This window comes from Fimicolochytrium jonesii (assembly GCF_025526975.1).
Source record: "Fimicolochytrium jonesii strain JEL569 chromosome Unknown EV422scaffold_46, whole genome shotgun sequence".
Taxonomy (NCBI): Eukaryota; Fungi; Chytridiomycota; class Chytridiomycetes; order Spizellomycetales; family Powellomycetaceae; genus Fimicolochytrium; species Fimicolochytrium jonesii.
Window position 1 is genome coordinate 110147 of NW_026515713.1, and position 24768 is coordinate 134914.

General features: G+C 54.9%; 9 protein-coding genes across 9 annotated transcripts; 5 read left to right on the plus strand and 4 right to left on the minus strand.

Annotated features, from left to right (window-relative positions):
• The first annotated feature begins 39 nt into the window (after positions 1–39).
• EV422DRAFT_548343 (GPI mannosyltransferase 2) lies at positions 40–1966 on the plus strand. The gene is made up of 5 exons (XM_053071657.1): positions 40–408; positions 618–714; positions 786–1080; positions 1149–1336; positions 1417–1966. The coding sequence occupies exons 1-5, from the start codon at positions 84–86 to the stop codon at positions 1841–1843; spliced, it is 1332 nt and encodes a 443-aa protein (XP_052920743.1). The 5' UTR covers positions 40–83; the 3' UTR covers positions 1844–1966.
• EV422DRAFT_592319 (histidine phosphatase superfamily) lies at positions 1967–3037 on the plus strand (the record flags this gene model as incomplete). Its single annotated transcript, XM_053073549.1, has 1 exon — positions 1967–3037. Exon 1 carries the CDS (start codon positions 2138–2140, stop codon positions 3035–3037), a length of 900 nt encoding a protein of 299 aa, XP_052920744.1. The 5' UTR covers positions 1967–2137.
• Positions 3038–3256: 219 nt separating this feature from the next.
• EV422DRAFT_344543 (DNA polymerase alpha/epsilon subunit B-domain-containing protein) lies at positions 3257–5774 on the minus strand. Its single transcript, XM_053066488.1, has 10 exons — positions 5562–5774; positions 5278–5486; positions 5071–5192; positions 4861–4987; positions 4560–4786; positions 4404–4493; positions 4089–4330; positions 3869–3996; positions 3688–3789; positions 3257–3601 (listed from the first exon to the last, which is right to left on the minus strand). The coding sequence occupies exons 1-10, from the start codon at positions 5612–5614 to the stop codon at positions 3477–3479; spliced, it is 1425 nt and encodes a 474-aa protein (XP_052920745.1). The 5' UTR covers positions 5615–5774; the 3' UTR covers positions 3257–3476.
• A 552-nt stretch (positions 5775–6326) lies between these two features.
• On the minus strand, positions 6327–7493 carry EV422DRAFT_344588 (acyl-CoA N-acyltransferase). Its single transcript, XM_053066489.1, has 2 exons — positions 6727–7493; positions 6327–6663 (listed from the first exon to the last, which is right to left on the minus strand). Exons 1-2 carry the CDS (start codon positions 7303–7305, stop codon positions 6574–6576), a joined length of 669 nt encoding a protein of 222 aa, XP_052920746.1. The 5' UTR covers positions 7306–7493; the 3' UTR covers positions 6327–6573.
• A 70-nt stretch (positions 7494–7563) lies between these two features.
• Positions 7564–8959, plus strand: EV422DRAFT_502087 (V0 complex, c/d subunit of ATPase; the record flags this gene model as incomplete). The annotated part of the gene is made up of 6 exons (XM_053068245.1): positions 7564–7684; positions 7767–7938; positions 8015–8193; positions 8259–8416; positions 8480–8656; positions 8726–8959. The coding sequence occupies 6 exons, from the start codon at positions 7564–7566 to the stop codon at positions 8957–8959; spliced, it is 1041 nt and encodes a 346-aa protein (XP_052920747.1).
• A 203-nt stretch (positions 8960–9162) lies between these two features.
• EV422DRAFT_548357 (domain of Kin17 curved DNA-binding protein-domain-containing protein) lies at positions 9163–10719 on the minus strand. Its single transcript, XM_053071658.1, has 3 exons — positions 10409–10719; positions 9804–10343; positions 9163–9725 (listed from the first exon to the last, which is right to left on the minus strand). Exons 1-3 carry the CDS (start codon positions 10433–10435, stop codon positions 9366–9368), a joined length of 927 nt encoding a protein of 308 aa, XP_052920748.1. The 5' UTR covers positions 10436–10719; the 3' UTR covers positions 9163–9365.
• Positions 10627–18397, plus strand: EV422DRAFT_548363 (Dopey, N-terminal-domain-containing protein). Its single transcript, XM_053071659.1, has 22 exons — positions 10627–11016; positions 11086–11204; positions 11268–11414; positions 11484–11564; positions 11644–11772; positions 11841–11991; positions 12058–12190; positions 12251–12416; positions 12492–12662; positions 12726–12833; positions 12910–14827; positions 14908–15665; positions 15740–15906; positions 15970–16125; positions 16188–16375; positions 16441–16553; positions 16614–16744; positions 16801–17006; positions 17068–17264; positions 17336–17419; positions 17490–17614; positions 17693–18397. The coding sequence occupies exons 1-22, from the start codon at positions 10914–10916 to the stop codon at positions 18249–18251; spliced, it is 5910 nt and encodes a 1969-aa protein (XP_052920749.1). The 5' UTR covers positions 10627–10913; the 3' UTR covers positions 18252–18397.
• On the minus strand, positions 18398–21455 carry EV422DRAFT_623982 (Dolichyl-phosphate-mannose-protein mannosyltransferase-domain-containing protein). The gene is made up of 7 exons (XM_053074248.1): positions 21134–21455; positions 20900–21043; positions 20095–20812; positions 19793–20014; positions 19575–19711; positions 19287–19494; positions 18398–19212 (listed from the first exon to the last, which is right to left on the minus strand). Exons 1-7 carry the CDS (start codon positions 21317–21319, stop codon positions 18551–18553), a joined length of 2277 nt encoding a protein of 758 aa, XP_052920750.1. The 5' UTR covers positions 21320–21455; the 3' UTR covers positions 18398–18550.
• A 155-nt stretch (positions 21456–21610) lies between these two features.
• EV422DRAFT_572481 (WD40-repeat-containing domain protein) lies at positions 21611–22685 on the plus strand (the record flags this gene model as incomplete). The annotated part of the gene is made up of 2 exons (XM_053073130.1): positions 21611–21816; positions 21974–22685. The coding sequence occupies 2 exons, from the start codon at positions 21611–21613 to the stop codon at positions 22683–22685; spliced, it is 918 nt and encodes a 305-aa protein (XP_052920751.1).
• Between the last annotated feature and the right edge of the window lie 2083 nt (positions 22686–24768).

The window sequence follows — 24768 nt, forward strand, 5'->3', positions numbered from 1 at the left end:
CGCGTGCAGGAGGAGGAGGAAAGGAACACCTCTGGGACTCTCCACTTTCGCACTTTCGCTATCCTCCCCCCAGGGCGGCCCAAATGTCCCTCCCCAACCCAGCTTCCCCAACCACCCTCCTACTCCTCACCGCCCTCCTCTCCCGACTCACCACCACCCTCCTCCTCCTCCTCTCCTCCCGCCTCTCGCCCTACGACGCTTCCTCAACGGCCTTCTTCAGCGCCGACTTCACACCCCCGTCATCACCATCACCAACATCAAAAGCCACGACGCACTTGAGCACGCACCTCCTCCCCTTCGTGCGATGGGACGCCGTGTATTTTTTGGGGATTGCGGAGCGGGGGTATCGGTATGAGCAGGAGTTTGCATTTTTTCCGGGATTGATGATTGGAATGAGGGGGTTTGCTGGTAAGGAACAAAGTGGGGGGAGGGGTGGTGGACGCCAGTGGGGGTTATGGGAGAGAGAGGATGCGGGAGGACGGAGGGTGACGGATGAAGGGGGTGAAGAGAGAGTTGGAGGGATTGGGGAGATGGGCGAGCGAAGCGAGCAGGATACCGTCTCGATCCGTGTTGTGCACTGCTCGCTTCGCTCACCCGGACTCGCCCACGTATCGCAGGTGCCATACCCTTCGGGAACCTCAGGGACCGGCTAGTCATCACAGGAGTACTCATCTCGAATGCGAGCTTCGTTGCTGCCGCAGTACTTTTGTACAAGTATGTTCAATGATCTTTCACCTTCAACTCACTTCTTATCCTTCGGACTAACGTAACATTGGTTGCATCAGACTAGGCCTAACAGTCCTAGGCCCCAGCCACCACCGCACATCCCTCACGGCCGCCCTCCTCTTCTGCATCACCCCCGCCGGCGCATTCATGTCGGCGCCATACACAGAGTCCCTCTTCGCAGCGACCTCCTTCCTGGGTATGCTGTGCGTGGCTAGGAAGCGGTATTTGAGCGCCGCGGTCAGTTTCGCGGCTGCGTCCGCGGTGCGTGCGAATGGGATCGTGCATATGGGGTTCTTTGTGTGGGAGTTTGTGGTTGTGCCGGGGATGTTGATGTTGAGGAGGGTTGGGGGGAAGGTGAACGTTCCGCTCTTCGTTTTCCGTGTATGTCTGATCTCGACGCTAACCCATTACCTAATCTGCAGACCAGCATTGCCGCACTCATCAGAAACATCCTCCGCGCAACATTCTACTCCCTCATCGTCATATCCCCCTTCATCGCATTCCAAACCTACGCCTACACCCTCTTCTGTCCCGCCGCCGACTCGTCGCTCAGACCTTGGTGTAATGCAACCTCACCCCTGATCTACTCCTTCGTGCAAAAAGAGTACTGGTAAGGGACTCAATCGCTTTCCCTCACTTCTTTCCTTCCTTCACTGCCACTCATTATGACACTTTCCATCCATTGCACAGGAACAACGGCTTCCTCACCTACTACCGTCTCCACCAACTCCCCAACTTCCTCCTCGCCCTCCCCATCTTCACCCTCCTCTTCACCGGTCTCCTACAATGTATCACCCACGACCCGCTCGCCTTCTTCACCCTCGGCCGCCTCACACAACCCAAATCTCAACCCCCACCCCTCCTAATCATCACAAACCCCGCCCTAGCGCCACATATCTACCTCATGACCGCGTTGACGATCTACTGCGCGACGATGATGCATGTGCAGGTTGTGGTGAGGTTTTCGACTAGTTTGCCGGGGCTGTATTGGGTTGCTGGGGGACTGATGGGCGGTGATGCACGGAGAGGGAAGTGGGGGAGGCTGGTGGTGGGGTATTTTTTGGGGTATGCGGGGGCGACGACGGTGCTATTTGGGGGGTTTTTGCCGCCTGCTTAGGGGTTGGTAGCATCAGAATCTACAAGTAGAGTTGGACCATGCATGAAAGGCAGAGAGCACGCTTCTGTGCGATGTGCGGGTCCTCCCGAGTCCTTGTGGGGATGTCGCCTTCTCCGCGAGAGCTGCGCGAGGGCCAAAAACGCGTCCCCCTCGTCTTTCCAAATCGCACTCCGTCACACCCAAATCCTGCGCTCTTTCTCCCAGCCCCATTTTTCCACCTGAATCATCCCCATCCCGCACAGCAGCAACCCTCTCCCCATCCTCCTCTCCACCCTCCTCTCCACCACCGCAACCATGCCGCCCCCACCCCGGCCCCTCACAATCCACATCCTCCGGCACGGCACGCGCCAAGACTTCCTAACCCCTAACTGGACATCCCCCACCAACCTCCCCAAGGACCCGCCGATCGCGCCGATCGGCCACCACCAAGCACAGGAAGTCAGCGCGCACCTCCTCGGGCAATCCCCGCATTCGCGCTCTCCCCCGCCGATAACGCACATCTTCTCCTCCCCGTTCACGCGATGCATCCAAACCGTCGCCCCCTACGCGCGCGCCCGCGACCTCAGGGTCAAGATCGAGGACGGCCTCGGGGAATGGTTCAACGAGGCCAACTCCATCCTCCCGGCCGCCGCCGACACACTACCTTCCAATCACACCGAGGCAAAACCCTGCCCGCGCGCACCCACCGTGGCGGAATTGGAGGCATTGTTCCCCGGGCTGGTGGATCTGGGGTACGAGATGCGCATGCGGGGGACGCGGTGGGAGAGTAAAGCGGAGGTGCATGAGCGGCTGCGGGTTGTGTTGGGGCGGATTATTGGGTTTGTTGAGGGGGAGGAGGATCAGAAGGGTGGAGGAGAGGGGGGGGAAACGCATATCCTCCTCGTGACCCACGCCGCCGCGCAGATTGCGTTGGTGCGCGCGTTGGTGGGGGATGAGCGGAGGAAGGTGACGTGCGGGGTCGCGACGTTGAGTCGGTTTCGGAGGAGGATACAACAGACGACTGCTGCTGGAGTTGGGGGTGGGAAGACGAGTACGAGTACGAGTACGAGTACGAATACGAATACGAATGCGAATGCGAATGCGAATGCGAATGAGGACTCCGGGATTGATCCCAGTGAATGGGTAATGGAAGCGGACGGCGACGCGCGGCATTTGAGTGGGGGATTGCAGTATAACTGGGCGTTTGCCGAGTGAAGGAGGGAGAAATGGACCCAGGGCATCGAAAGAGAGAACAGCACGCTCCATCTACAGCAGATGGGTGTCCGTTGTGGGGAGGGGCCAGTTCAGAACACCCCCCGGCTGTACTCGTGGGGCAGCTGTACAACCGGAACTGTATCAGTAGATATGTATCTGTCCGCTCCCCCAGGTATCTGCTGGCGTATATAGCAAGACCCCGTAATATATAACACTACCGTACCCTATTTACAAACTAAAAGCGAAAACCCATCACCCCCAACCCGCTTTCAGGCTACATATGCGATGCAGTTTCTCGATCATACGCCGACGAAAGGGGGTATGATGTGTCGCCGGCCGCATCCAACAGCCCATCTCGTACGCGCGCGCCAATCCTCCCCATGTTTTCGCCCTAATCTCCTGATTCTCCCTCTTCGCCCCTCACGATAATCCCACACCCTCACAAATCAACCCCAAACCCAACAACCTCAACCTCCAGCGTCCTCAAATTCACCACGACGATCTCTTTCGTTTCCGCAAACGAAGGAACGAGAATGACGCGGGTCCTGTTGGTTGTTTTCGCATCTACCCAAAAAAAAAACCGTTGAGGGTGTTAAGGGTGAACAATGGGCCAAAGCGGTGGGAGAGCATGAGGGGGTCGATGGGCGTACCTTTGACGAGTGTAGTCTCGAACGCTGGTTGGTTGCCGATGATGTACACGTGTGGTTGCTGGGTCATTATGAAGGGGTCTGTGTCTTTGTATGGATGGCACCCTAGATTCGCAAAAACAACTTCCCATGTCAGCCTACTTCCACCCCCAAACACCAGACGGTGAAAACGATGGAAACGTACATAATGTGTCAGGCGCGGTCGGCGCCACATGCGCCCATTCGACGGTGCGTCTCGCCATCGCTAGCCGGTCATCGTCCATGGTGTATTTGAAGATGTCGTCGAGTGTTTGGCCGGACGTTGCTAGGATGCTGTGCACTCGCATCACCACTCATAAGACTCCACCTTCCGCCCGCATATCCACACCGGCACACACGAAAGTATCAAAACCACCCGTACATACCCAACCCCCCCAACCTCACACCCCCACGGATTCGTCACGCTCGCAAACCCACTCCACCTCGCCGCTTTCGGGAACAACGCCTGATGGATGGACTGCTGGGGCAGCGCAAAATTCGACGGGTCGGTTTCGCCGGGTAAGATGTCGACGTGGATGTTTTCACTGAGCTCGGCGAGGAGGGTGTCGAGGGCTTGCACGGGCTCGCTGTTGTAGACGGCCTGGTCGGCGCCGTAGCGTTGGCGGGCCTAAGTCGAGAGGGAGAGGGGGCTGTGAGTGGTTTGGGGAAAGTTGGGACGAGGGTGAGGAAATGGTACGTACGGGCCGTTTCTCGTCTTCAGCGGGTTTGGGCTTTGCGATACTGTTGCCTGCGAGGATGAAGCGCGTGATGGATGCACTCTTGCTTTGGTCCTACAACATAGGGCTATCAATTCAGCCATCAACCACGCCAAATGCCTCTTCCACCATCGAAAGTACCTCAGGCGTGCCCAACTCTCCCGTAAGGTAATCCACCATCATCCCCAGCTCCATGTCAAAATTCCGGTCGCCCAAACTCAGCCCCGACGCGACGGCGATGTATTGATCACCATTCCCTGCCGACGCGGCTTCTGCTAGTGGTTGTGGTTTGTATGCGGGATAGCAAATGTCCACGACATCGAATTCGCCGTTCGCGTTTTCGCAGCCTAGGACGCCTATTACGATTCCTGTCGGGGCACAATACGGAGTTGAGTAATTGGACAGGAGCTGAGGCACGTCAAGTGTGCCAATTCCGCCTTACCAGTGACGAGCTTCGAATCTTTCAGTACGGACCCGGTCAGCTTCACACGACCAGTGTCATCTTCTAAGATGACCGTGTCTTCCTCAGAAGCGTATGTCTCCCTTGGTGGCGGCATAATCACCCAGTGCTAGACTCCACGCGTCCAGGTCAAAGACACATTCTCCACGAAAGGTCACCATAAGGCTATCCACATTCGCATGCCCATCTCACCTCTGCAGAAACCTCCTCCAGCACATTGGGCTTCAAAGGCATGTCGACATACACGGTCCCGACAACATAGCACACCTGGCCCATCTGCACGTCAAGGAGCTTCGGTACATGTGCTGGCGAGGCTATCCTTCCCACACAGAATGGCGCGATCAGCATTCTCAGCCACAAGTTTCCCCACTCTCCGACATTTTCCCATCCACCACATACCATGCGCCCTCGACCACCTCTCCCTCGCATTCTGCAAAACGCGCGGCCGGAGCATACTGAGACGGGTGAAATAGATGCCGGCGTACTGCTGGGTGTAGTTACGCTCTTTGACGAGGAAGCGGGTTGGGTCGGTCGTTGTTTTTGGGGGGTGGCGGGTGTATTGTGTGGGGTTGTTGTTTGGTGAGTACGAGAGGAGAGAGCTCGTGCAGCTGGTGGGTGAATTCGGCGACAAGGAGATAGTCAGACACCATGCCATTTACTGAACTGTGAGGGACCCTACATACCCCTCAGCGTCCTGTTCTTCAGCGAACATCGTAGGCCCCACAGCGGTCAGCATTGGGAGATTCCACGGGAAAAGTCGTTGAATATCCGCCGCTTCCTCAAAAATTCCCTTCGGGCCCCCGTCCTTGCCGCTCGTTCCACTCCTTCCGTTGTCACTGCTTGCTTTCTCTGAAACCTAGCGGCGAAATTCTCACGACCCGGTGTGCAAGATCACTCGTCCTATTAGTCTCGATTAGTCGATGTTGCGAGCGACTGGAGTAGAGAGCCTCGTTGCTCTTAGACGGAACGAGAAGGTCTGCCTTGTGGGTACTTTGTGGTTTCCTGTCCTGGGGGCTGCCAGTTGTGGGAAACGAGTGGGCTTGTTGCCTGAAAGTCATGGCGTGCGGTGTCCCTTCTCGGTCTGTGCTCATGTCCGAAAGTTGGGATGCGCGTCGACATTGCGGGGACGACTCCGTTTTCCCGTTCTGTTTCCTAACTAGACTTCTCCGTGAAAAAGGACCTTTTACACCATCACACCTCATTCATTTCAGTCACCCAGAGTATCTTCAAGTATCTAGAATAATGTACATGGTCCGAGTAAGGACAACTGGCTTCATCAGTCTATCGCTACTCCGCTACGCCGTTATGATCTCTGGTCGGGCGTGTACGTCAAGAAACCTCTCGGGCGTGCGTCTACTTAGCCTTTCGCCCCCTACCCACCTGGTAGCATCCATCACCATTACCTTCACGCTCGAAGGTTGATTCGCGGGCTGTACCCTCGCCGATTGTCATCTCAGGCACTCATTGATCGTTCGTTTCAAAACTATGTGGTTTTGTACGTCCCAGCGCCATTGGATGTCTAACCCTTCATATTCGATACTCCTTCGATGCGTCGGCGTGGCTTGAAGTCGCATTATCATCATCAGCTGTGAAACAACATCGTCTTGTTTCATGGGGAGCCGCGCACCGTGCTGTCATCCGCATCTCCGTTGCCCTTCCACAGTCCAGCACTGATTCCGTGTCGCAGACTTCACTTTAAGAGGAGATCCTCCTGCTCGCAGGTGCAGCTCCAGCTTCGCATCTCGCCTCCTCCGTGCTTAAGTTTTCTGTCCCCTTGGTATTGGCCTGCAGGCGCGCCACACGTCAAAAAGTCACCAAAAGTCATCAAACCTCTAAAACATACCGCACCTCCCTCAAATCCATCGTCCCAACCGTCTCAACCTTCACATCCTTCGTAACCCTCCACCCCTCCCTCTCATAAAACCTCCGCGCACGCTCATTCGTGTCCAACACCCACAACGTCGCGTGATGCATGCCCAGGTGTCGAATCTCATTTTTGATGACGTCCATAAGTGCTCGTCCAATGCCCTGGCCAGCGGCGTGAAGGTGGAGGTAGAGGCTTGTGAGCTCCATTTCTGCGGTGGTAAAGATTTTGTCGCGGGGGGGATCGAGGGAGGCAAAGGCGACCACTTCATTGTCAAGCTCGGGGACTAGTGTCACTGTCGGGTTGTTGCTCGCAGGCGCGGAAAGACGGTCCAGCCATCGCTGCGTGCGCCGCTCCAATGACGGAGCGAGATTGTCGAGGTATGAGGCGGGCATGAGGCCGGCGTAAGCCCATTGCCAGGAGCGGATGTGGACGTTGGCGATTGAGGCGGCGCCTGAGGGTAACGCGGGGCGGACGCTGACGCCGGTATGGGAGCAGACCGTCAGCCCAACTGACTTGGTTGGAGAGTGGATGGGTTCATCGTTTGGTGAGGTCGTTGGCATCGGGTCAAGAGTCGTGCTTGAGAAGGTGCAGGCGAACGCGAACGGCTATGCTCTCTGATGCTCTTACGCTCGGTGTTCATGCTCAGCGCCAGCGTAACAGTCATCTTGCAAGTCTTTCCCACGCAGTCAGCGGCAGAATAACTGCAAGAGCAGCACACTCCACTCAGCACTACTGGTTCGACTAGACCTTTTTGGGCCCACCGTCAACGGACTCAAACGGACACTAACAACTCGTCGCCCCCGTTTTTGGACGCCAAGATGGAGGCGCTCTTCTTCAACGTGGAAGATGGGTTCCTCGAGGCAATGGTGCGCGGCTACAAGGCCGGTATCCTCACGAACAGCAACTACATCAACTTGACCCAATGCGAAACCCTCGATGGTCTGTTCACTCCCGCTACCGCCTGTCACTCCTAATAGAGTCGCAAGAGTTCACAGTCCTAACACGTCTTTCCCTACCCCAGACCTCAAATTGCAATTGGCCGCGACGGACTATGGGAACTTTCTGCAGAACGAGCCGTCACCGTTGGCCACGACGACGATAGCGGATAAAGCTCGCGAAACTCTTGTTTCGCATTTCATGTACTTGAGGGCTAACGCGGTCAAGCCGTTGTCGACCTTTTTGGACTTCATAACGTGAGTGGGTGACAGAGAGGGAGGTTCAACGAATACCGGATGTTTCACTCACGCATACCATATTTCTCGTTCGCAGCTATTCGTACATGATTGATAACACCATCCTTCTGATAACTGGCACTCTGCATGAGCGGGACACAAACGAACTCCTAGAAAGGTGTCACCCACTGGGGATGTTCGATGGCATAGCAGCACTCTGCGTTGCGACGAATGTGGCGGAGCTCTTCAACACAGTTATGGTGGAGTCGCCTCTTGGTGAGCCGCTTCCCCTTTTGACTTGGTCCATGACTTCCACAGTACTGACTGGCGTGCACCATCAGCACCATACTTTGAGAAATGTCTTTCTGCTCAAGACCTCGACGAAATGAACATCGAAATCATCCGCAACACACTGTACAAGGCGTACTTGGAAGACTTCTATAACTACTGTCAAGGAATGGGCGGTCCGACGGGAGAGGTCATGGGGGAGATCCTGCAGGTAGGGGGATTCTTCCGAATTTCTACTTCATTGAGGACATGATGTGCTGATATGAATCAACAGTTCGAAGCGGATCGACGTGTGATAAACATCACTTTGAACTCGATGAACACGGAGCTGTCAAAGGATGATCGGGCGAAGCTGTTCCCAACGTGTGGAAAGCTGTATCCGGAGGGAACCATGAAGCTGGCGCGAGCGGATGATTCGGACCAAGTGCGCATTGCGTTGGACAGTTACCCGGTGAGTGTCTTCAATGCTCTCTTCACCCGGAAGTTTTGTCTGTGCGCTGACTCCTCTCCTACCAAACAGGAATACCGCCAATTCTTTGACATCCCCGTCGGCGCCGAAAAGTCCCTCGAAGACAAATTCTTCGAGTACGAGGTCCATCTCAACAAACGCTGCTTCACCCGCCAGTTCCAGTACGGCGTGTTTTACTCGTACATCAAGCTCAAAGAACAGGAGATTAGGAATATCGTGTGGATTGCGGAGTGTATTGCTCAGCAGCAGAAGGAGAGGATTACGAACTATATCACTATCTTTTAGAGTTTGGCAGCTTGGGATTCAATCAGATGTTCATTATTTTCGATTCGTGACGTTCTTGGGCATTGTATGTGGATACGGACTGCCTGTCTGTCTCGGTGTCTGTAGGAACTTTCACATCTCGGACCCGCCAAACCTGTTCCTACAAGTGAGTTGCGACTGCACATCCTTTTGAGGAAAGAAGCAACCGAACATGAATAACGTGTGCTGCATGCCGCTCTCGCGAGAAAATGATTGTGTATGTGCACTCTATTCGCCGGATGCCCGGGAAGCAGGTTAGACTCATACCCAGTCCACCGCATGGGGAGTAGAGCACATGACCAAAAGGAAGAAGTTCTAAGTCGCTTTTGCAAGTCACCTTGGTACACAGTGTGCACCAATAGGATACGCCCGGCATCTCAAAACTCTATTATCGCCTCCGCTTGAAATCACCCACCCCAGCTCCACTAACCCCAACCCGACCCGGCCCCGTAAACTTCCGCTTCCTACTCATCTCATCCTGTATAATCTGCTCTACCGCTGACAACTTCTTCGGTTGCGCTATCGTCGATGTCGATGACGGTAATGTCATTGGTGATGCCGGTGCCGAATCCGCTGCCTTGACTTTAGCCAAAGAGGAAAGGGATTTCAGCGGGTTGACTTTCCGCATTTCGGGCTTCTTCATTGCGAATCCTCCTCCTGTTGTTGTAGAGGTGTTTGTTGTGGTGGCGGGTTTGAGTTGAAGTTTGATGGGTTCAGAGCTGGTTGTGCGTTTGAGTTCTGACGCTTGCTGTGGGTGGACAGGGCTGCATTAGCAATGCAACAGACTTGAAGGAGAGGTGAGATCGAGCGCCTTTTTCGCACTCACATTTACGAGCTCCTTCCCGCTCTCCTCCTGCGCTCTCCTAATCTGGTCCTCCAGCTCCTTCTGAGCCCTCTCCTCATCCGTCTTCTCCAACCTCTCCTTCTTCAATATGGCCTCCTGTTTCGCCAAAGTCGCGGGACTCCGATCTACCCATTTAATAAACCACCCCTTCTCGGTCTCATCGACCTCACACAAGCCTTCTTTGCCCAAATGTTTGACGAAATCCGTAAGCGATGTCCAATGTGTCGCGTTCATGTGGATATGCTCCCTATCCGAGATATACTCCTGGTAAACGAGATTCGCATGGACACGTCGAGTCCCGTACCGCCGCGAGAGAAGTTTCATGAACTCGTTTGAAAAGTCTTTGGAGTGGTTGTTGAGGTACGAGTCTGAGGACTCGGAGAAGAGTGCCATTTGGCGCAGGTGGGATTCGGAGGTACAGTGGCATTTGAAGCCGTTTTCGTCACGGCATTGCTTTTCGCACATTTGGCAGTACCAGCGTAGCTTTTGGAGGCCTTTTGCTTTTATGCGGTTGGCTATTGCCTGTCATTGGGGTAGAAACATAGGAATTAGTAACGTTACCTTTGACGGAAAAGCGACGGTCTCACCTTTGGAGTCATGAAGTCTCCACCCATGGCGCAGAATATGCAGTCGCAAAAGAAAGTGAGCTAGAGGTGGGCTCAAGTGCGGCCACGTCCAATGTCCAGAATCCCCTTGCCAAGGAATTTAGAGTACAGTCTCGTTTATTTCAACGCCGTCGAAGCCGTCGACCCTTGAAATAAGCGAACGTTGAAATATCTGAACTCCTCCTACGTACTGTACACTACGCGTACGCAACTAGAACCGTAAGTGGCCGTTGACCGTTGAAATAAGCGAAAGTTGAAGTAACCGGAATTGAAATAAACGAGACATGACTGTAGCTTTTCAATGAGGCGGAGTGGGCTTTGGAAGGACTGACGACGAGGTGAAGCACGGAAGTAACCAAGTAACCACGGAGCCTTTCAAAGAGGCATAAGTCGATCAGGAGGGGCAGCCGCCGGACCGCACCGGCCTCAAACAAACCAGCGCGGACGGTGTGTCGGGGGAACCACTTCTCAAAATTAGCAAGGCCCTATGATGGCCGACCCGTCGTCCCTTAGACCGCCGGCAGAGTCTTCCGGCCTCCGGCACTCGCCGTCCATAGACGCCGCACTGGACCTAGCTGATATCAACGGAGGTAGTCTCCGCCAAACCGTATGATATAGACTAAGCATGGAGTGCGATGTTCATGCATTCCCTCTAACAGAAATAAGCCGGGACCCAAAATACCGCCGCTACGCCCAAGCCGTCGACAAAATCCTTCAATCCTTCGACACAATCAGCGAATGGGCGGACGTTATCGGGTTCCTCACGCGGCTCGCGAAGGTAGGTGATCTTCCCGTGACATCTTAGAGGCTTTACTGTTTGTTGACCGTTTTGACAATGCAGGTCCTACAAGCGCATGCGACGTACCCCGTGGTACCCCGACGGCTGGTCATATCGAAGCGGCTGGCGCAGTGTCTGAATCCGGCGCTGCCGGCGGGGGTGCATCAGAAGGCGTTGGAGATTTATACGCTGATTTTGGAGGCGTCTGGGGTGGGTTGGATGGGTCATTCGTTCACGGGATTGGAGGGAAGAGACTTATCGGTGGTTTTGGGTTCATAGGCACATCAGCTTGGAGAGGATCTGCCGTTATGGTCGCATGGCCTGTTCCCGTTCTTGCAGAATGCGACGACTAGTGTCAAGGTGCGGGAGGGATGATTGCAGAACGTGAGATGATTGGCGGCAGCCGAGCAGCCCTAGTCTGATAGCTACCATTTCGCAGCCGCTCGTTCTGACGATCTACGAGAAGTACTACCTACCAATTGGAGGGAGGCTGAAGCCATGTCTGAAAGGGATGATCCTAGCGGTGCTTCCGGTTCTGGAGGAGGAGAATGGGGACTTGTTTCAACGCGTGAGTTCGGACGCAGTGGGAGTTCCCTTTCCTGGCCGCATGATGCATTGACTCTTTTCGGTTGAAAGGGAGTTGCCCTATTGGACGCGATGTCGGGAGCTGTTGGGCAAGGCTACTTCTTCCATTGTTTTTGGTTGTCTGTGATGGCGGTGCCACATTGCCGACTGGCGGCGACGAACTACCTGCTGAAACGAATGCCGAAAATGACATCGGCCGAAGGTTCGTTTCGCTTGTTTTTTCCCCATACAAAAGCCATTTGGGGAAATGCTGACGATAGTACCGCAGATGTCGCTGTGGTCCTAGGCAACAAAACAAGCCTGCTTGCCAGAGCACTATCCACCGTCCTCCGAGACGAGAAGGTCCTAGTACAAAGAGCTGGTCTCGAGATCCTCCTCGTTCACTTCCCACTAGATTACGGGTGAGGAGATGAGACCGCCATTTGTCATGTTCAGTCAGGCCGACTCATTTATCTGAACAGTCTGTTTCAAGGGGATGACCTGACGCTGCTGCTGATTGCAGCCGTCTCGGTGGTTATGAGGAAGGACATGTCGCTGAACCGGAGGCTGTATGCGTGGCTGCTGGGGTCTGCGGATGTCAAGGTGTTCAATGAGCGGAACTGTGAGAGTCTCGGGGTTGCGTTGAAGGTGAGCACGCGCAACGATACATACGCTCATATTGCATCATTGTTCTGATCGGCCGACGACCCGCACCTCACTCAGTCCATGTTTTCGTCAGCCGGCAACGATTCGGCTGATCTGGCGAAACCGTACAAGATCATGATTTCGCTAATGGACAAAAGCGAGATTGGGTTTCCGTTATTGGAGCACACGTTCGTTGACATTGCGTGGTCGTTGCGCGAGCACCTGAGTCAGCCTGGCGAGCATACAGAGGTAAGGTGCAACTGCAATCCATTGGCTGGAGCTGATCTGCTTATCGTCCCGCCCGGTTTCCAGCTTCTTCAAACGGCCAAAATGTTTATGGATATGGTGGATCCCATGATCATCTGGAAGCAGCTGCATCGGATCGTCTTTCCCCAAACGCCAGCGCACACGACGGACAAGGTACGATGGATTTGAAATAAACCCTTGTCAGCCGGCGCGCGGTCTTACCCTCGTTCTTTCTCATCATTAAAAACAGACGTTCAGGCTAATGGAATTCATTCTAACGCGGTTCAACTGGGCGGACGACGAAAACCAGCGTATCCACCTTCCATTCTTCCTCAAAAGTCTAACATCAGAGCTTCTCAATTCGCTACCGGATAGATCCCCTGCAGCGATCTCGCGACATGGCTGGATGCTCCGGCTAACCCAACTGGTCCGCAAATGCATGCACACCATCGTCCTCCAGCACTCCTGGCCTTTGCGTGATTACGTGGGTGCCAGCGCCGATGTGGCTGTTGAGCGGAAAGATTCGCGGGTGTCTTTGGACGGCAACGAGGAGCTTTTGCGGAAACCTTCCGCCGCGGCGATGAAGCCCGTGGACAACACTGACCAGGAGGGGGGTTCCTTGAAGACGGTGATAGATAATTTTTACCGGGTCGCAGGTCGGACGGAGATTCCGTTGACTGAGGCCAATGGGAATGAGGTTATGGTTGGGAAGCACGTGGTGCAATCGGCGTTTGACGACTTGTTGATACTCGTACCCGCGCTAGCGGGATTCATCTCGGTGCGGCAGCAGGACGCCAGCACCTTACCTCGTGATGGTGCTCTGGATACAGCGCAGGATCATGCGGTGGAACAAACAGTGGCATGTTTCCTCGATTTGACGAACATCCTGCAGGATCTTGCCGCCTTCATGGATTTGCCCGCAATTGGGCTGCCATCGGAAGATGCGGTGTCAAGTCTCGATGATGGCGCCTCTGTACCGCCACAGGAAGGAAATCAACTACTATGGCTCCAATCCCTCGGGACGGTATGCCTGGAGACGTCCTCGTTCACATTACTGGACGGAACCCTGAGCTGCCTGATAGCCCTCGTTGCCAAAGGGGCACTGCCCCCATCGTCCGGCCACCGTCTGTTTCAATTCATCGAGAAGGTGGTCTTTCAACTCTGGCGGTTCCTCGCGCCGTCGCAGCTGAAGCACCACTCACGCGTGATCCACCTCATATGGGTGCTGAGCACCACATTCAACGCATACATCGTCGAGGACGTCGTCGCCAGTCTGCTGTCGAACGGGACCATCACGGAACGCGCGGCCCACTTCCAGAAGTTTGGGATCCTGTGGCGGTTATCGAGGGACCATTACCTTGCTAGCCGATGGTTCTCTCGGCCCCTGTTTATCATGATTGACACGCTGGAGAGTCCGGATTTAAGTCTTCGGAGGAGTGGGGAGGCGTGGTTCAAATCCTTCTCGTATTCGTGCACCGACCTCATCGATCCGTTGGTGGATATTCCGCTACGACTACCTGTACCCCGCGTCGTCATGGTCGACGTCGGCGAAGTGAGCGTACGTACGTTTGGCACGAATGCTCAACAGAATACGGCGCAAGTGATGTACGCACTAGAAGCGCTGTTGAAACTGTTCCGCTTTGACGAGCTGGCGATGCTGGAAACGATCTGGACCACCAATTACGCGGCAACGAGACGCGCGCCGACGTTACAATGGCTCGAGACGGAGTATCAGCTGCAGCCGCAACCACCGCTGTATGCCGAGGTCCTCATAGCGTTGTGCCTGAGGATCGTTGAGAGTGTTGACCGTGATGGGGACACGAACGCCGCGAGCATAACAGCCCGCCTACAAACAGTGGCGGCCAACTTGCTCGCCTTTGTCCTGCGCCAAGCGCCGCTTCTTACCCACCATTTACTCGCGAAGACGCAAGATTTTCTTTTGAAGAAGCTTCTGTATCTGGTGTTCCACGGCAAATTGGACCTTCAGCCATCACTTCTTGACGTGCTTCGGGTGATCGACAACCTGTTGGTTGCGCACTCTTCTGGCCAGGAACTGGGGATGTCGCCAAAGTGGAGGAGTGAAACCCTAGCCTCGGGACCTGCGGAGGGTGCGTCTCCGGCCAGACGGGTTAGGAGCAGCACGGATGTTCGGAGACATGAGGATATCGGTAACATACCACATTCAGCCTTGAGGTTATTTCGCCATACTAATACTAATACGACAAAACTCATACGACTCTGGTTGTAGTGAGTTCCCCCGTCTTTCTGCAAGCGGTAGTGGACGCACTGTCAAGAGCATCGAATCGACCTGTCCTACATCACTGGATGGATTTCGTCCTCTCATGCCTCCCATCACTACGCAACTCCTTCAAGCACACCCTCCTGCCCATCGTGAAGGCCATACGCGGCGAACTGACAAAGTACCATGCATCAATGCTGAACTACATGCAGGCGTCAAGCAAGACGAGCAACAACATCGACCGGCTTCATGACGAACAACCGTCCATGGTTCAGCCGGAATGGGAGGTCATCGTTTTCCTGAACGGGCTGGAGATCATCACCATTTTCTGCTTGAGCGATCGCGTGGGGATACATGGTGACGCGTCCAAAGGCACGGCGCCATCGGTCGGCAGCCTACGACTGTTGACGGGGTATATGACCAGCGTTTTTGGTGGCGAGGAGAGAACCGATGACGCGAACAGCATACATCAGAAATTGAAGGATACCACTCTGAACATGCTGCCGCGGCACTTTCGGATTATGCAGCAGCTCTCTAGCCTTTTCAACAGTAAACGGTTACTTGCAGATGAAAAAGAGCAGGGCTCATCCAGCACACTGGCGTCGTTGCCTCCTCACCAAACGGATGCGTTCAGTGTGTTTTCGGAACGGATACGGTTTCGTGTGAAACATTTTCTGAGGGCAACGTACAAGGCGTATCCGGCCGATACGATCGAAAGCTCGATTGAGGTGTGGTTTGCTGAGAATAGTGGAGCAAACCTTGAAAATGTAAGGACCACTGTTTCTGATGCATTGAGCAGGCTTTTCACGTCAGGGGTGGTAACACTGAGAATCTTTGGTAGGCAAGCCAACTGCACCGCTCCGCCGTGGATATGATGGACAGTATACCCGAATGCCGCCCGCAGGTCATCATCACCACGGTTGTCAGTGCGTTGCGTGAGCGGTCCGCGTTGGAGCAATCCCCACAGCGGGATCGCTCGAGAAGAGCGATGCGAAAAGCACGGGCATTGTGAGTTCATGATGATGCTACTCCTGCAATTGTTGAGGCATGTGCTGACGGATTTTTGCGCAGATCGGACACCTCCCTGCTGGTATTCCTGACGAGATACTGTGAACAGTGGGCGGAGCTGGACGCTTTGTCGGAAACATGGCCGATTGTGGCCTCATATGCTCGCGACGCACATACCCAGACTGCTGCGCATCGGCATTTGTTCTTACCCATTTTGAGGTACGAAGGCACAGGAATCTGGCTCAATGTGATATCAATTATGCTCATCTCCTATGCTGTAGACTCTTGAATGTATATCTGGACCGCTATTTCTCGCAACGACTTCCGGATGACAAGCGGCACCATCGGGAGGCGGAGGACATTTACACCAAGGTCTGCGACTACTGCATACTGATAGGCGGCCGGTCACTTGACCAGGGCTTATGGCGCAAAGCGGCGCCGTCGATGGATCTCGGGCCAAGTGATCTTGGTACGTGATGCCCTGAACGCTATATATCTCGATATGTTTCTCACGCATCGGAATGGGCTCCGCAGGAGGACAGCATTATCTCCAAGCGGAACATTCCAAGAGCTCGATATTCTTGCCGGAACCGGACCATACTGAAAAGCTGTCTGCGAAGGAGCTTGATGATGCGATTGTCCGCGAGGTAAGTTGCTTCACCATTCCCCGAGCACCACCTCTAGAAGGGTAACTAAAGCATGCCTAGGTCATCGAGTATCTCGCGCACACTTCAGTGACGACCATCAAACGAAGTTTTCAAGATTCCGACAAAGTCTCGCTGCTCCTATCAAATATGGTGTACTATATCGTCGCGCCGGTGTTTCGAAAACAGCAAAGGTATGTGCTGTGCCGAGGCGCTGAGGGTCAGGAGAATGCTTGCTGATCGTCAGCAGTGGGAAGCCGCAAGCATTACCGATTCTGGACCTTGTCTGTTCGATGACGAAAGTCCCTGGGCCACATAAGGCTTGGCGGCGTGAAGCATGGGATGCGTTTCTGGACAACAAGTTCTTTGAGATGACTTTGCCGTCGAGCAAGAAGTGGAGTGTTATCTTGGAAGCTTTGTTGTCCGCTGATAAGGAGAAGATCATGGATCTGATAGGTAAGTGATCAAGAGAGTGATGAACAGAAGCGAGGACGTTATTGAACATGGCTTGAAACAGGGCGGATATCAGCAGTGCCGTCCACCACCATCTTCATGTCGCGGGATCAAGAGGTTCTGATCCGGATGTACGGCCTTCGGCGTCTATCCTTCGCCATATTCAGCGGGTCGATGAACCAGTACGTCTCACGACTGCCGAGTATACAAGAGAAGCTGGTTGAGATTTTCAAGACGAAATCCAATCAGATGCATGTTGAGGTGGGTAGCCAGATATGGTGATGTTTCCTGATTTGTGATGGCGAATTTGTTCCTTATCAACCTTTCTGTAGGCGTATTTTTGTCTGAGAGTTCTGCTCTGCAGAGTGTCGGCGCATCACTTGTCGAATTTCCTGCCAACCATTCTTACTGAGCTGGTAAGGGTCAGGGGACCAATTCCCTCGAGTGTGAATTCGAAGTCGATTCAAGTGTGCATTCCCTTTACAGATTCGGGTGTTTGAAGAGTTCATCGTGGACACGTCGTCAGACCGCCCGGACGATTTGCCGGCGTTCTTCGGCGCCTGTAAATTTTTGGATCTTATGTTGGTGTTACAGGTGGAGGAGTTCCAATGGTAAACAATAATATCTTTCGCAGAGATGCTATAGCCTGTTAGTAGCCAGTGTTCCCCGGAGTTAACGTATCCAAATAGGTCGCAATGGATTTTCGTGAGCGAGACGTTGGAGATGATCCGGGACGCAACGTTGCAAGGGGGTAAATTCGTAGCGCTCGCCAACAGACTGAGTGGAGTGCAGACGGGACGGTCCTCGGAACTCGCACGATTGTCGGCTGCCAGCAGCCCTGGCCCGCTTCGTGCATCGACTCCTCAAGCGCCCACGTCGCCATCGACACCTAAACACGGTGGCGAGAACGATGTTCCCCCATCGGCCAGGCGGCGTCCCCTACTAACCACCAAATCCATCACCACCAAACGCGACCTGGACCCCTTTTTCCAATCCGTCAGTCTGCAAGTCTACGACTGGAGCTACGAAATGGCACCACCAGACACGGCCTACATCGAGGCGATCCTCGAGGCCGAGTTTTTGGTGGCGGATACGACTGCTGTCGATGGCGCGTATGCGGCTATCAGTGGGGACAAGCCGGTGCTAGAGTCGCCGGTTAGGGTTGCGACGCCGGCTAGTGGGAGGAGTTCGAGGACGGTGACGGAGGCGGTGGGCGCGGGTGAGGGGGGCAGTGCAGATGTAGGATAGCATCTCTGGATGTGGGATAATGTGATGTACACATACTTTATGTAGGATTTTTGCATGTGCGTTCATACAGTACCATCTCATTTCTGATGCACGTTAGGACGTACATCCTGAACCTTCTACAAATGATTATATTGGACGACCACACATACGCATTCACATAAATAAGTACACGGCCAACACAGTATATACACACATATACGACGAACAAACAAAAACCGCCCTCTCCTCACAACCTCTAAACATAAACCGTACCGTCACTCACGCACCCCCTTCCAAAATTGTCCCTCCTCCCCTAGTCTCTAATCATTAACAACATTCCAGCTCGCAACCCACTTCCTCCCGCGATACCGTTCCGCGGGCCCCTCAAACCCCCATACAAAGTCCCCAAAGTACACAAAATTCGCCAACACGCCCACGCCCACCCCCAGCAAAACCGCCACATGGGCCATCGTACCGCGTCCACACACGCGCGCGGCCAGATGGTCCAACGTCGCCACACATGTGATGATAGCGAAATACAGCGCAGGGAAGTAGTGGTGGAGGTAGGTGACGCGGCCCATCAGGAAGAAGGGGAGGTAATGCAGGGCCCAGCCCAGCAGTCCGATTTTCGCCGTAAACACAAACGCGGCCTGATCCGCACGGGTTGCGAAATTCACATACCCGCGTTTCGAGCGGACCGCGTACACTGCGCCCAGCCCCACCCCCACGAGCAGACTCGCCGTCGACCCCCACCACACGACCGGGTTGCCGACGAGCCAGTACTTGATCTTGTCGTCGCCCCACCCGCACATCCGGAGTCCGACGAGGAGGAGCGGCCATTGGTAGGGTTGGGAGGTGAGCGCGTCGGGTTCTTTGTCGGGGTCCGGGGTGAGGGCGTTGTTGGAGGTCCACATGGCGACGTTGAGGGTGGTGAAGTCGTGGAGGAATTTGGAGTGGAACGCTTTTTTGCCGCCGGGGGGTACTGTCAACATTCGGAGGGTTAGTCCTTTTTCTGGGGAGGATTGCAGGGGTATGGGGGCGTTTTTGTGATGTTACGTTTATCATGCGAATGCTGCTCGATATTCCACCAATGGTTCTTGCTCGCGTCATCGCCCTTTTTCTGACACACCACCTCGGCTTGTTTGAAACCCCACTGCGGTAAGGTGACGGCATGCGAGCGTAGCAGGCAGCCGGAGAGGTGGTGGCGCAGACGGAACCGGGTCGTTAAGGATCGGATTCCTTCTGACTTTGCGTCCAGGAGGTCCTGAATGGGGAGAATGTCCATTCAGTACGAATTTCGGGTTTAGAGGTGTGATGAGAGGGGGGTGGATGTTTTGTACGTACATCGACACGCTCGAGTTTCCATAGATCGTTAGAGTCCCCAATGGTCGCGTTTCCGTAGCAGCTGACCTCGTTCTGGGCGGTCGTAACGGGTGCTTTTACGTTGTGGGAGTGAAGGTTGCGGCCCGTCGATGCGTGAACTAATCACCCATCGAAGAAGTTCTAAGTTTTCCACACAACACCCACTCCGCGCGCATACTCCCCTGGTCGCCTCAACAAACCTAATCTCAGCACATCCCCATCTTTCACAAACTCGACCTTCTCAGGATCCTCAGTCTGCTTCCACGCTTTTCGGACAATCCAGTGGTTGTTGCTGTCCTTGTGGTGGTAGCAGGTGACCTGTTGTTGCTCGGAGCCGGTGGGGTAGCGCTGGACGTGGGAGTGGAGGAGCCCGCCGCCGCGGCCGTTGTTTTTAAGTGTGATTTTGGAGCCGTAGGCTAGTTCTGGGGGAGGAGAGTGGCGTTGTGAGCTCATATTGCCTTTCGAAGACGTTGAGCGCACATGGAAGTTAGCCCACACTCACCAAGCGGATTCTCATGAAAATTATTCCCCTCCAACCCCGCCTGAAACAACGAGCTCATCTGCGCATCCCCGGGCCCACTCCGATTCAACACCGCAAAATGCACCGCAAACGAGAGGACATACACCGCAATCGGCGCGACGATCAAGCCCGCGATCCGCGCGAGCCAATGGTGTGCGTATCGCGTCGGCGGCATCTTGAGGTCGCCGAGCATCTCCCACAATTCGTCGATGGTATGTAGCCCGACCAGCGCGATGGCGAACAGTCCGACCCATTTGACGCTCGCGACGGCGCCTAGCGAGATTCCCGTTGCGAAGAGCCAGGCATACCATTCCAATGTGAACGGCGCGGTTTGTTGCTGGTTGCGGAAGACGGCGAGACAGAAGACGCTTTGTACTGTGAAGAAGAGCAGCATCGAGTCGAGTAATATGAACCGGCTGATCACCGCCAACGCCACGTCGCCGAGGACCATCACGCCCATGAGGATACACGCCGGTTCCGATAGATGCAGTTGGATGGCCGTGAGGTACGCCAGCGGCACCATCCCGACCCCAAACAGCGCGTTGGCAATCCGCATTACGGAGTAGTTTAACTCCGGCGGGTACTTTTCCCCCGATTTGAATTCGAACGTCCCGTTGAAGCCGGCAACGTAGCCGGCAAGGCCGTTCAACATCTTGCCCAGCGGTGGATGCACGTCGAAATAGAAAGTCCTCTTGAGGTACTAGAGACGGCATTGTGAAGCAACTATTTGTCAAGGGGTTGCGCGTGGAGTACACATTTTCCGAAGTGTAATGAAATCAGTGCTTACGTGGCCTGCGAACTTGCCAAAGTGCGCTTCGTCCCATACGACATAGTCGGCCAAGGAGATGCGGTAGAGGCGGGTGAAGAGGGCTGCGGCTGTGAGCGTGATGAGGACCGTCCATTGGAGTGTATTTGCGGGGAGGACGCGAACCTATGGATGGCCAAGATGATCGCGGAGACGCGAAGGAGTGTGAGAAAACCGCACTGGCCGACGATATCCTGCATAGACGACGACACTCACCCCAGATCCGATACGCCGCGGTGCATGTGTCGCTGCCGCTGCCGCCTTTTGTGGTTTAACCTTGCTGTCTTTGAAGTCGACCTCGGGCTTTATGTCTACGCCATTCGAGAGCTTTGCGCCACCAGAAGCGGCGGCATCCTTCTGCGGACGCTTGCGCAGACCACCGGCGTCTATGGCTTCAGACATTGAGCGGGTGCGGGGAGAGGGTGCAGCCGGCGGAGACGCTGAAGAAGGTGGACAGTGGTTGCGCTGAGTAGGTTGTCGTTGCAGTAAGTTGGAGCGCCGGTTGCGAGGTGTGCCAGAAAGTGTGAAATTCGCAGCGGAGCGCAGTCGGACACGGACAGGGGCGGGTGGCTGTGCACTCAATCAGGGCTGAGAGAACACCCCCGCAGAACTCGACCCCTGTGGAAGGAACACTTCCGCCCGTCCGCATCCAACGAGCAGGGTACATACAGCACACCACTCTCACCCACACTCATGACAGACACAACAAACCTCCCAAACACAGAACTGCACTCCCTCAGAGGTCACTCAGGTCCCATACACGCCATCACTTACTCCCAGGACGGGAACTATATCCTCACGGCAAGTCACGACAGGTCCGCTAAACTATGGAACCCAACAACCGGGCTGCTCATCAAAACTTATGAGGCGCATGGGAAGGGTGTATTGGCCGTTGCTGTGTGAGTAGTGAGTCAAGCGAGCAGCGAATGTGAGCCACAGCGAACGATCTTTTTTACTGCACCACGCCCAATCTCCTTGACGCGAGCGGAGCGAGCCCGAGATTTTGTAATTCGTACTCAAACAGCGTCCAACTGACCTTCCTCTTTCCATTATTAGACCCCCAGCGGGAGCAGACAACTCACGCTTCGTAACCGGCTCCGAAGACCGCTCCGTCTTCGTCTGGGACGTCGGCACCGGCCGCCCCATCCGGCGTTTCCAAGGGCACCACTCCCGCGTCAACGCCGTCGCCTTCAACCAGGACGGCACGGTCATCATCAGCGGTAGCTACGACGCCTCGATCCGCTTCTGGGACTGCCGCGCCGCCAACGCCCGGTTGCCGATCCAAATATGCTCTGATGCGAAAGACAGCGTCGAGTCCGTGCGCGTCGTCGGGTCGGAGGTCCTGACGGGCTCTGTGGATGGGAGCATCCGGATATATGATATCCGCATGGGCTCGCTGACTGCAGACGCGATCGGGCACCCCATCACGTCGGCCACCTTCTCCGGCGACAAAAACTGTATCCTGCTCAGTTCGCTGGACAGCACCATCCGCCTCATCGACAAAGAGACGGGGGAGTTGCTCAACCACTACCGAGGGCATAAGAACACGACGTACAGGCTTGCGTCAACGTTGAGCAATAACGATGCGTATGTTGTTTCTGGGAGCGAGGATGGGAAGATCTACATGTGGGATTTGGTTGACGGGAAGTTGGTTAAGGCGATCGTGGCGCACGAGGGGTCGGTTGTGACGGCGGTGGCGTATCATCCGATTAGCAATGGGATGGTCTCGGCCGCGGTGGATGGGTCGGTGAAGGTGTGGACGGAGTGAGAGGATACGATGCGAGGGAGATCCATCGTTATCGTGAGTACAACCATATCGAACATCGTTGAGGGCTGCGGTTGGATCGCAGTAGGGGTGGTTCGAGGTCGAACAGCGCCCGCAAACGGCCCAAGAAACAACCCGAATCGACTTCTCGTTTCTATGACGGCCATCGAGATCGCGCACCCACTGAACTTGCCGCTCGCTCGCGTAGAGTCAGAATCGTTCCTTACACTTCGACCATGAATCCCTCTTGGAGGATGCGGACGATCGTCGCGGGCAACAAAACTACGGCACATGGGTATCCGATGGACCTGGTGCATTCAGCGGAGACGGGACTATTCCCTCCCCGTTTCCTGTATTGTTCACACACCGGCGCGATGGAAGGGACCGGATATGAAGAAGCGGCATCAAGCGGCCGCGCGCTCATATGCTCGATCTCAATCTCGGCCTCCAGACTGTACATAGAATAGCTCCAATTTGACACGAGAGCAGATAGAAAATGAATGCTTGACTGAACTCAATCCTCTGCTTTCACGACCCCCACTCAATATACCCCACACCATCAACGATCTCAATCCCCTCAAAGAAAACATGATGACAATCAACACCCCCAAACCACCTCGTCCTCCCCCTATCCCGCCGCTCATGCCTCTCCACCGCGCCAATGAGATCCCTGACAGTAAAACCCTCCCCATTCGGCGCCTCGTAGCTGTGAACCGCGCCGCTCAGGCTGCTCAACCTGATCCTCGGACGCGCAAACGCCGTCATCTCCCATTCATCCGGTGTAAGCGGCCGAGAATGGTTACCGACGGATACGTCTGACGGGTCGATCGCGACGCGGGTGGGTTGCACGCCGGGCTTGACGAATTGGTTCAGGAGGCCGTCGACTTCGTAGGTCGGGATATCAATGTCCACGATGAATCGGAGATCGTTGAAGAAGGGCGAGACGCGGATGGGATTCGGGGCGGATGATGAGCGGGGTTTTCGGCGGGCGTGGGTTGACGCTGTTTTGGCGGATTCGGCGGCTATGAGGGATGAGACGGTGATCTTGGGGGCAGAGGTGGATGGGCGGGAGGTGGAGTAGGGGAAGGCGGCGGACGCGGAGAGGGGGTGAGGGGTGAGATGGGGGGCATTATGTATGGGTGTGGGTAGGCGGAGCGTGGGGATGGCCCTGGCGGGTCGACATTCTGGTAGGGCACGGGCGAGGATCTGAGCGAGGATGCGGGCTGCGGGGGCCGTGGATGTGATGCAGATGTGATGGGGTTTCTGGCCTTGGGCAATGATGAATGCCTTGAAGCGAATGCCGAAAACGCGTCCGGTTTGCCCCTTTCACCTCAACACCGAATTCGCAACACATATCAATTTGATTAAGAGGTTAAGTAATCCTTCTAAATGTATACAAAGGGTACACTAGGAAGGGTGGACTTCATGTGCCCAAGTGATATTGATTTGCAAGTATGCGGGGTACGATAACACCCACAGCCGCACATTGCAGTATACTCTGGAGTCACAAAAGGCAGGCCACTGCAATGTTGTATGATTGGGAACGAACTGCACCATGGGTACGATAACACCACGGGAGTTGTTCTCAACCCACAGATGGGACCTGGTCGAGGGGTACGATAACACCCAAGGTCGGCCCCACTGTATGATTGCAGAACCGCCGTGAAAACCAACATCATAGAGACTCTTTGCAGAGTGTTCCTAGTGGGTCGAATCCACGACGATCAAACGCGGAAAGATGTTCTCGCCCACTGTGAGGTATGCAGCCTTTCACTCAAGTGGGTACGATACCACCACGAGCCGAAAACATCTTGCACTGGGAGGATTTGAATCCGCAACAGTGTGTCGCGCGTTTTGGTTGCCAGAGTGCCGAAGTCTGGTAAAGGGAATAGGCTTCAGTGGAGAGCTTCATCGTGAAAGGCGTTAACACATCTTGAACACGATCTACTCGCATTTAGATCGATACCGACTTCGACGGCCATTGTCGTAATCGACCAAACCCCGCCACCCGAAGGTCTCATGCATGGTTCCTACCCAAATGTGCACGCACCCCGTGACTTTGAACATGGCCATTTCGTCGCTGCAT

Excerpts from the sequence above, each read along its gene's own strand:
- EV422DRAFT_548343 (XM_053071657.1), top strand. The coding sequence starts at position 84 with ATGTCCCTCCCCAACCCAGCTTCCCCAACCACCCTCCTACTCCTCACC. Across the intron at positions 1,081-1,148 it reads TGAGGAGGGTTGGGGGGAAG|ACCAGCATTGCCGCACTCAT; the intron begins GTGAACGTTCCG and ends CCTAATCTGCAG. Across the intron at positions 1,337-1,416 it reads TTCGTGCAAAAAGAGTACTG|GAACAACGGCTTCCTCACCT; the intron begins GTAAGGGACTCA and ends TCCATTGCACAG.
- EV422DRAFT_344543 (XM_053066488.1), bottom strand. The coding sequence starts at position 5,614 with ATGCTGACCGCTGTGGGGCCTACGATGTTCGCTGAAGAACAGGACGCT. Across the intron at positions 3,997-4,088 it reads TGTGAGGTTGGGGGGGTTGG|CATCCTAGCAACGTCCGGCC; the intron begins GTATGTACGGGT and ends GCGAGTGCACAG. Across the intron at positions 3,602-3,687 it reads CGAGACTACACTCGTCAAAG|ATGCGAAAACAACCAACAGG; the intron begins GTACGCCCATCG and ends TTTTTTGGGTAG.
- EV422DRAFT_344588 (XM_053066489.1), bottom strand. The coding sequence starts at position 7,305 with ATGCCAACGACCTCACCAAACGATGAACCCATCCACTCTCCAACCAAG. Across the intron at positions 6,664-6,726 it reads GGACGATGGATTTGAGGGAG|GCCAATACCAAGGGGACAGA; the intron begins GTGCGGTATGTT and ends GCGCGCCTGCAG.
- EV422DRAFT_548357 (XM_053071658.1), bottom strand. The coding sequence starts at position 10,435 with ATGGGTGGAGACTTCATGACTCCAAAG. Across the intron at positions 10,344-10,408 it reads GAGACTTCATGACTCCAAAG|GCAATAGCCAACCGCATAAA; the intron begins GTGAGACCGTCG and ends CCCCAATGACAG. Across the intron at positions 9,726-9,803 it reads GCGGGAAGGAGCTCGTAAAT|CAAGCGTCAGAACTCAAACG; the intron begins GTGAGTGCGAAA and ends GTCCACCCACAG.
- EV422DRAFT_548363 (XM_053071659.1), top strand. The coding sequence starts at position 10,914 with ATGATGGCCGACCCGTCGTCCCTTAGACCGCCGGCAGAGTCTTCCGGC. Across the intron at positions 11,992-12,057 it reads GAAAATGACATCGGCCGAAG|ATGTCGCTGTGGTCCTAGGC; the intron begins GTTCGTTTCGCT and ends ATAGTACCGCAG. Across the intron at positions 16,745-16,800 it reads GTGTTTCGAAAACAGCAAAG|TGGGAAGCCGCAAGCATTAC; the intron begins GTATGTGCTGTG and ends GATCGTCAGCAG.
- EV422DRAFT_623982 (XM_053074248.1), bottom strand. The coding sequence starts at position 21,319 with ATGTCTGAAGCCATAGACGCCGGTGGTCTGCGCAAGCGTCCGCAGAAG. Across the intron at positions 19,712-19,792 it reads TGGGGATGTGCTGAGATTAG|TTCACGCATCGACGGGCCGC; the intron begins GTTTGTTGAGGC and ends ATGGGTGATTAG. Across the intron at positions 19,213-19,286 it reads GCAGCATTCGCATGATAAAC|TACCCCCCGGCGGCAAAAAA; the intron begins GTAACATCACAA and ends GAATGTTGACAG.